Source organism: Hypomesus transpacificus, chromosome 23 (assembly GCF_021917145.1).
Source record: "Hypomesus transpacificus isolate Combined female chromosome 23, fHypTra1, whole genome shotgun sequence".
In the NCBI taxonomy this organism is placed as follows: domain Eukaryota; kingdom Metazoa; phylum Chordata; class Actinopteri; order Osmeriformes; family Osmeridae; genus Hypomesus; species Hypomesus transpacificus.
The window spans coordinates 15,761,613-15,771,363 of NC_061082.1; the positions used below are offsets into that span (position 1 = coordinate 15,761,613).

At 49.6% G+C, this 9,751-nt stretch overlaps 1 protein-coding gene across 1 annotated transcript in view; it reads left to right on the forward strand.

The window, feature by feature from the left end:
• The window catches only part of nalcn (sodium leak channel, non-selective), a 60,886-nt gene extending 51,973 nt beyond the window's left edge, over positions 1-8,913 (forward strand). The window contains exons 22-32 of the mRNA XM_047047769.1: positions 364-483; positions 594-662; positions 799-947; positions 1,688-1,781; positions 2,469-2,601; positions 3,696-3,811; positions 4,012-4,169; positions 4,708-4,858; positions 5,395-5,541; positions 7,153-7,270; positions 7,416-8,913. Coding sequence (XP_046903725.1) covers positions 364-483; positions 594-662; positions 799-947; positions 1,688-1,781; positions 2,469-2,601; positions 3,696-3,811; positions 4,012-4,169; positions 4,708-4,858; positions 5,395-5,541; positions 7,153-7,270; positions 7,416-7,558 — 1,398 coding nt within the window. The 3' untranslated portion in view covers positions 7,559-8,913. The remainder of the gene's footprint in view (positions 1-363; positions 484-593; positions 663-798; positions 948-1,687; positions 1,782-2,468; positions 2,602-3,695; positions 3,812-4,011; positions 4,170-4,707; positions 4,859-5,394; positions 5,542-7,152; positions 7,271-7,415) is intronic.
• The last annotated feature ends 838 nt before the right edge of the window (positions 8,914-9,751 follow it).

Below are 9,751 nucleotides of genomic sequence, written 5' to 3' on the forward strand. Positions count from 1 at the left end.
AAGGAAGTAGGTCTATAAAAGGAGGTAGGAAGATATAAGGAGGTAGGTCTGTGTATGGAGGTAGGTCTATATAAGGAGATAGGTCTATATTCAAATGTAGGTCTATGTAAGGAGATAGGTCTGTGTATGGAGGTAGGTCTATATAAGGAAGTCTGTTTTATGAGGTAGGTCTATAGAAGGTAGGTCTGTGTTATGAGGTATGTCTATATAAGGAGGCTGCGGATACATAATTAGGCAGGTCTAAGTATGGAGGGAGGTTACAGTCATGTGCTTGAAAGAATGAAAGGTGGTCTCTCTGGTTGAGCACAGCCTGACATCATTGGTCCTCTAATGACTGTTGTTGTGGTGGTGGTGGTAACCTAGGTGACCATGAAGCTAATCGCCATGTCGCCAGCCGGGTACTGGCAGAGCAGACGCAACCGCTACGACCTGCTGGTGACATCACTGGGGGTCATCTGGATAGTCCTCCACTTTGCCCTGTTGGTGAGTCCACACGTACACACACAGAGACACACACACACGTACACAGTTCGACAAAATAAAACACACGGCACACAACTTGAATGGGATGTGTCATGTGTGTGTGTGTGCAGAATGACTACACCTACATGATGGGCACGTGTGTGATCGTGTTCCGCTTCTTCACCATCTGTGGAAAGCATGTGAGTACGCTGCCGCCAACCCCCCCAGCCACCACGGGCAGGAGATCCTCCTGGAGACGGACAGATCACTGACCATCCGTCGCTCTCTTGGTGTCTGCGCGCGTGTGTATGCGTGTGTATGTGCGTGTGTCTCCAGGTGACTCTGAAGATGCTGCTGCTGACCGTGGTGGTGAGCATGTACAAGAGCTTCTTCATCATCGTCGGGATGTTCCTCCTCCTCCTCTGCTACGCCTTCGCTGGCGTCGTCCTCTTCGGCACCGTCAAGTACGGCGAGAACATCAACAGGTCCGCACGCTCCTCTCCTGCTCCGCTCTCCACGTTCCAGCGCTCCAAAACAAACGATCCAAAGAATCTGTGTGTGCAGTTTCAATGTTTGTGTGTGTGTGTGTGTGTGCGCGCGTCAGAAGTATTAATCTATCAAGCATTGCACAGTCAGTCGGTGAAAAAGTTTAAGAAAGCTTTATTGCTTGCGGCCGGCCCACAAGGAGACAAAAACATCACACGCCATTGTGCTACAAAATTTGTCTGTTTCACATGTCTTCAAGTAAGACTATATATTGGTGAGAAGTCTCCTCCCCTGCATATCAGCTGTCAATATGATCGATCCCAGAGACAGAGTGCGCGTGCACGTGGAAACTTACAGAGTTCTCTGACCCTAGGCTTGACCATATGATTCACTCAGCACAGATAAGGTTAACACATTTATTGCACCTCTAGCATACTAATGGTCAACCTAGGTCAGTTTGTCTGCGTAAGCCTCGTGTCATCTATAGATCATGTGGGGAGAGGGTTCTCTGCTGGCAAGGAATGCTGAACACAGAATCATTCTTATTACAGGATACATCTTCAATTTTTCCAACAGCGCGTCTTTGCGTTGATGTTTTTATACGTGTGCGCGTTTGGTCGTGTGTGTGCGTGCTTCTTGACGATGCATGTCTTTCGGTGTGTGTGTTTGGATGTGTGTGTGTGTGTGTGTCTGTGCTTGCGTCCTTCTAATGCGCGTCCTTATGTGTGTGTATCCTCAGGCATGCCAACTTCTCCACGGCGGGCAAGGCCATCACGGTTCTGTTCCGCATCGTCACCGGGGAGGACTGGAACAAGATCATGCATGACTGCATGGTAGGACACACACACACACAGACACACACACACTTACACATCAGCCAGATAACAAGAATTGAAAGCAGGGCTGGACTGGCACAAAAGAAATGGCCCTGGCATTTTTGCTCAGACCGGCCCGCCACAATCGGTCGGTCGGTCACCTGCACCTGATAGGTGCTCTGGCCAGTCATCTCTCGTCCATGTTCTATGTTCACCTGTTTTTGCCAAATGTCAGGTACTGTAGGCTTAGAAACTGAAGCCACAGCACTTAACATGTCGGTTATTCTTGTGCACGTCGAGGCATCAACCTGTACATTTCTGGGCCGGTCATTGGCCAATTTTACATTTATTTAAAAAATATATATATTTAAAAAAGATTTTCTATATATTCAATATCATATCAGCCCAAGTGCGTCGGCCCACCGGGCATTTGCACGATATGCCAGATTACCAATCCAGGCCTGATTGAAAGTGCACCAAACACTGGGCTTTCTTCCGAACTGTATCTGTGTTGTGTACTTGCTCATACAAACATACACTCAAAGGTGTGGTTAGGTGAGCATCTGTTCTAGTGCCGGCTGTGTGAGAGTTCCATCTGCGTGCTGACTCTCAGAGGGGAGGCCCAGTGTTTGAGGGGGGGGGGGGGGGGGGCCCAGGTGCTGGGTACTGAGTGTGTTTGGGTTTCCCCCCCACCCCCCTCCCCAGGTGCAGCCTCCCTTCTGCACCCCAGACAAGCACCGCTACTGGGAGACCGACTGTGGAAACTACGCGGGGGCTCTGATCTACTTCTGCTCTTTCTACGTCATCATAGCATATATCATGCTCAACCTTCTCGTGGGTAAGTGTGTGTGTGTGTGTGTGTCGAATGTAAGTGTGTGTGTGTGCGCAAGTGTGTGAGGTAGAGTCCCTCAACCGAAAGACACGGGGTCTAGCTTTTGCGTGCCATTAGCTCCTAAAGCCCAATCAGCCCTATCGTGTCTCAGACAATGTTATCACTGCTCATAAGACTCTCAGCCATGCAGAAACGATGGTCTCACCTCCACAGAGAGAGAGAGAGAGACACAGAGGGGGGTGGGGGGGGTGATAGAGGGGGAGATAGGGAAAGATTTAATGACACATAAAGGAAGGGGGCGGGGGGGTGGGGGTGGACACGAGCCATATCAAACCATGATCAGGGGAGCTCTATGGCAGGGACCCAGTCTTATCTCCCTGTTCGTCTCTGTAGATCTGACTGAGCTGAAAACCCACTGGCTTTATGGGGTGTGTGTTTGGGGAGAGACGGCAAGCTATCTGGCAACGGGACCAGTGAGGGAATACACTCCCCTTCACCCGCAATGCAGTCCTCCACACATAGATTATCAATGCTAGTTGTCTTCCATGTACGTTTTCCCAAATCTTCTGCTACACTAGCAGTTAGGGTAGGGTTTAAAATGATAAAGCAATATTTCTAGTCACCCTTAATGCAAGGTAGATACAAGGCAGAAGTGATAACTGGGAAGACTGTTGAGACTGGGGCGAGTGTAGGGGATGGACCCAAATGCAAGGAGACAGAGGCAGGATCAAAGACTCCTCAAAACAGGAACACGGCAGGAATACTCACATAACTCGAACAACGCTGCAACAAGGACTGACAAAGGGAGCAAACATATACACGTGGCAGGGTAATCACACATGGACAACAGCTGGGTGACTGGAACGAGAGACTGGAGTGCAGGGAGAGAGAGACACAAGACCCGGAGAAAACCCAGGGAGAAAACACTCGAGGCAGGGAAAACCCGGATCTCAAACTCAAACATTTACTGGGGCACAGCTGTGGCCAATGTCTACAGCATACAGAAACCAAACGAAAGATATGTCGTGGATGTACTGGGTTTTGGGTGCGATGACGTGGGCTTCCCTCTCAGAACCTGTTCGTCTGCGTCTGTTGTGCAGCCATCATCGTGGAGAACTTTTCTCTCTTCTACTCCACGGAGGAGGACCAGCTGCTGAGCTACAACGACCTGCGGCACTTCCAGATCATCTGGAACATGGTGGACGACAAGCGCGAGGTGAGGCCGGGGCCGGGGCCCGGGGGGTGGGGTGCTCAAGAAGAGGGGAGGAAGAAGAAGAAGCGAAGGAGGAGGTGAAAAAGGGGGGAGGAGGTAGGGATAGAGAGGGGGGAAGGGAAGAAAAAACAAACGAATCCTCGCGTCTTGCCAGTCTGTCGTGACCGCGTCCCTCCCCTCCCTCCCCTCCCCGCCGTGTCTAGGGGGTGATCCCCACGTCCAGGGTGAAGTTCCTGCTGCGCCTGCTGAGGGGCAGGCTGGAGGTGGACCTGGACAAGGACAAGCTGCTCTTCAAGCACATGTGCTACGAGATGGAGCGCCTGCACAACGGGGGAGACGTCACCTTCCACGACGTGCTCAGGTGACGCGCGCACACACACACACACACTGACACACACACACTTACACGCTGAAACATAGATAGACACGCACATACTGATACGCATGTACACACGCGCAAACACTCTGCTAGGCAGACACACACACTGATACGTAGGCATACACTCACACACACCCTGATACAAACACACACACCCATTTATACATAGGCATACATTAACACCACAAACACTGACATGTACACACGCAAACACACACACACACTGAGACGTAGGCACACAGAGACAGATACATAGGCATACACACACTAATACATCCGTACACATACTTTAATGCATAAGTCAACACACACTAAAAGATACACACACACAGTAATACATGGGCAAACACATTTGAACTTCCTGTCCCTTGTCTCTGTGTGTGTCTGTGTGTGTGTGTGTGATTGCCTGTGTGTACATATGTGTGTATGTATGTGTGTGCGTATGTGCGCGTGTGTGTGTCTGTATGGGCGTACGGCACGTGTGTGTGTGTATGGGCGTACGGCGCGCGTGTGTGTGCAGCATGCTGTCGTACCGCTCGGTGGACATCAGGAAGTCCCTGCAGGTGGAGGAGCTGCTGGCCAGGGAGCAGCTGGAGTACACCATCGAGGAGGAGGTGGCCAAGCAGACCATACGCATGTGGCTCAAGAAGTGCCTCAAACGCATCCGCGCCGTAAGACGCACACACAGCACACACAGTACACACGCACGCGCACACATATATGAACACAGAAATACACACATGCAAACACACGCACCCACACACACAGTACATACACACACACACACACATATATGAACAGACTAATACGCACATACAAACACACACACACACTCAGTACATACACACACACACACACTCATATGAACACACACATACACCCATACAAACACACACACACACACATACAGTACATACACACACATATGTCAACACACAAATACACTCATGCAAACACACACAAACACGTACACACACCGTAAACTCTCGGGAAGCCGCAGCAGAGGGAGAAAGGCGACACGGTCTGTCCCTCACAGCTCTATCTATCTTTATCTCTCTCCTCTTCTCCCTCTCCTCCTCTCATTTAGCCCGTTGATCTCTCTCACAAAGCCGTCAGTATTGGACGCACACTCACCACATCCTCTCGCGTGTGCGTATGTACGCGTGCGTGTGTGTGTGTGCGTGTGTGTGTGTGTGTGTGAGTGCAGAAGCAGCAGCAGTCCTGCAGCATCATCCACAGTCTGAGGGAGAGCCAGCAGCAGGAGCTGAGCCGCTTCCTCAACCCCCCCAGCATCGAGACCACCCTGCCCAGCGAGGACAACACCCACAGCCGGGACCACCCCTCGCAGCCTGAGGTACACACACACACACACCTATGGCCGCGCACACTCATACATATTCATATCCACACACACTCCTACACCCATACACACCCTCTCACATAAACACACGCACACCCACTGCCGGGACCGACCCCCTCGCAGCCCGAGGTACAACACGCGCACACACACACACTCGCACGACCTCTTTACACACACACATGCACAACCAAGACAACCCATCCCAGCCTGAGGCAAGAAACAGACACACACACATACACGCACGCACAACCAGGTTCATCTCTCCCAGCCTGAGGGACCGGACAGACACACACGCTCACACACGCTCTCACACACGCCCACCCGGGACCACCAATCGCAGGCCAAGGTACCGAACACACACGCACTCTTACACACATACACACACACACAACTGGGACCACCCTTCGCAGCACAAAGTACAGCATACACTCTCACACATACGCACTGACACACACACACACATAGTAACACGCACACAACCAATACAACCCCTCGCAGAGGTACAGCACACACTCGCATCACTCTCACATACACACACACACACACTCACACATACACACACACAACCAAGTTATGGGGTGTAACCATGGTCAGCATAGCTGCACACAGTGCGTTCACCGTGTACCTGATATGGGTGAATTACGCAAGGGCTAGTCTGGCGAATTGTGGAAAGCGAGGATTGAATACTACACCTTACAGTGTGCTAGAAAATGACATTGTGCACATAAAGAGGTGCAATTTGTGCATATTACATTTGATAAGGCGCGGGCACAGACAGGTGACGTGTGCATTGCATACTTTGCTCAGTGATGAACATCCTCATCACGAGAAGCACAGAGCCATTTTTCCCCGACTCTTTGTCCGAACTTGCCTCGGGTCAATAACCCTACGTCATTCATGTTCGAAAAACGTGAAAAACATTCATTTCGAAACAGCGACCGAAGCCATGCCCTCAACAGCTCGCGCGTCGAAGCGGGCAGGTGTTCGCAGGTTTCCGTGCCGCGCTGGGCAACAGTGTCAGTATGCGCGGCGACACCTGCCTGAGGTGCACGCCTTGGCGTCCATCAAACAGCGAGGCGTAGTGTTCACGCAGACGTAGCTCTCATGTATTGGAGGCGTGACGTCAGGTGTCGTGGACGCCGCACGTACGCCGGCGCGTCGTGCGCGCGGACGCCCCGTGTCCACCGTAAGTCGATGTGAAGTTTGCACGCGTTCAGAGGTTTTGACGTCGTGGCGAGGGCGCGTGCATTTACATTTACATTTAGTCATTTAGCAGACGCTCCATCCAGAGCGACTTACAGTAAGTACAGGGACATTCCCCCCGAGGCAAGTAGGGTGAAGTGCCTTGCCCAAGGACACAACGTCATTTGGCACGGCGGGGAATCGATCCGGCAACCTTCTGATTACTAACCCGACTCCCTCACCGCTCAGCCATCTGACTCCATGCGTGCGGGCCGTGCGCCCTCGCATACGAACCGCCGACACTGATGACGCCCCAGAGTTCATCTGTACTAAGCCTGAGGTGCAGCACACACACACACACACACACACACACTGATCACTCACTCTCAGAATGCCCCCCCACCCCCCTCTCTCTCTCTGCAGCTGAGTGGACTACAGCAGCTGCTGAGCCCCACCCTGTCGGACAGGGGGGGCTACAGGCAGGACTCCTCCGAACTGGGGCGCCCCCAGAGGAAGCTGGGACAGTGGAGGCTTCCCGCAGGTCAGTACGGCTCGGACCGACCCGCCCGCCCACTCCCCGACCGGCCAATCGACTCAGCGACTGACCCCGCTTAGTGATTTTCCATTTGTTGGAAGGTGTCGTACGGCTAGTCATTGATGTGTCATTCCGTGCACTGTTTTCCCAGGACGCACCAGCGTCAAGTCCATGGTGTGTAAGATGACCCCGGTGACCGACGAGGCCTCCTCTGGGTCAGAGGTCAAGAAGTGGTGGACGCGTCAGCTGACCGTAGAGAGCGACGAGAGCGGCGATGACCTCATCGACATCTAGCGGGCCTGCGCTGCGGTGCGAACAGACCGCAAACATTGAAGGAAGGCCCAAAACTTCTGCTCTCTATGTGAACCAACACAATCAGACAAAGGACCCTAAAGTAACCTGGGGAGGAGATGTGCTTCCCCGCTGTTTTATTGGGGGCGTATGTTTTTTCGAGTGACAGACGTGCTTGCTGTGAGCCAAGAGACTGTGAAGGCGGAAATGTCTGACATCGGTTAGGTTACATGTTCACTTCCTGTCTGACGCTGTGGACTCCACGTTCACTTCCTGTCAAAATCCTTTAAGCTCCTCCTCTGTTTCCTGTCTGACCCCTTGTAGACTCCACCTCCACTTCCTGTCTGAGCCCTTTAGAGACTTGCTGTGTTGTGGCTCCATGAAAACTAGAGTATGCTGTTTTAGACTCAGCCACTGTTGGGACTCTAAGGGAATGTTGCGGTAAGAAAATTGTGTCTCTTCAAAGAGCCATAGAAACTATTATGTCCGATTTATAAAGAGTCATCTACTCAACTACATCAGATTTATAGATTCCAAAAAACTTACATCAAATGTACTTAAGACTTTCTGGCTTTCATCAGACCTAAAAAAAAGAATACATTTTATAGTAAGGTGATGAAATAATATACTTAACTATTTATACAAATTATACATATAGGTGATTGTATTGAAACAGCTGCTTACTGATTAATATCATGATTCATTTCTTAGCTGTATGTTCATGCGTTTGTACCAATGTCATATGTGTCAGTGTTGATTGTGCCAAAATCCTTTGAAAGACGTTAAATGTTTTTGTTATCGTTCTTTGTAATTTGTACTCATAGTAATATGTTTAGTCATTTATGCTCATTGTTGGGCGTGTGCATTCCTATCTAGTCACTTTACACCATGATGGTGAATCCAGGTGTTCTTGCTTGGAACAAGCTTCATTTATTATCTCAAGGATAATGCCACCATCTCACTACAGCAGAATTTTCTATAATGGATATTGAAAACTGGAGAAAAGTTGAATGTTCTGGCAACCCAATCAGAGCGAAGATGTTTCAAAGCTCCTGCACATGAGCCTATCGGCATGTTGCACATCACAAATGAACAGTACCACGTCCAACCCTGTTCATCGAAGTCCATACAAATATGCTGTAGTGAAAGCTGCCAGTAACTAGCAAATAAAGATGAGTAAGAAGATGTTGGCTACATCGGCTGAGTCTATGAATCGATAGGGGACCGTGAATGTACTCTTATAGATGTATTCATGTGTAGGGTATAATATCATTTAAATGACATATAGTATATTTTGTAAAATATATCAATACTTTTGGTTTATATGCACAGTATTCAGTCAATTCTAATAAAGCTCTTACCAGAACCTATTGATAGACATTGTCTTTTTTGAGAGATACAGTACAGAATCCGCTTAAATCATGTATATACTATTGTGTATTGTAATTTTCACTTGGATATGAATATGATAATGCTACTTCTAGACTCATGCTTCGTACTTCTTAACATGTTGTACCTGAGGGTATTCAAGACATTAGCAACAGAGTGACTCACATCCAACAAAGTGAAACACTGAGCTAGTCAACCAGCTGGGGATGTTCGATAGACTGATGACAGGTCAAGGGTGAGTCTGTAAAGGGTGCCGTGTTTCGGCTGTTATAGGCATTATTATCATGCCGCATACACATTGGATTCCCAGGCTTTTGTTTTGGAGCCTAATTCGTCGTTGGTGACAGCAGTGACAAAAAGTAGGGTTGGTGTTGCACTAGTGTTACGAAACCGAAGATCGGTTACAGCTTCCATGTCTGCTCGTGTTGGTGATATCTCAGCAGAGGAACACACACTCAAAATTGGACACACTCCTACATACACTCACACACTTATCGTACACTCACACCAAAGGCCGCGTGTTCCTTTAGCTGCTGTGGTGCTCATACTTCAATCGTCAGAGGTTGGAAGAGGTCCAACTCAGGGTTTGAGAGGGAAACCAGGTCAGTTCTTCCTTGCACAAATCAGATGGTGAATCTAGGCCTGTAATCTTATCATGTGTCTTTGATCTAACCAGCTCTGAATAGGAGAAACGAGATATAAGATGAGTAAGTATGAAACCAATTGGGTTGACAGATGCTTTTTTAACTGTTTTAAGCTGCCATCTGGAGTTTTAGCCTGGAGCCTGTTGGGGCATGCATTCCTGCT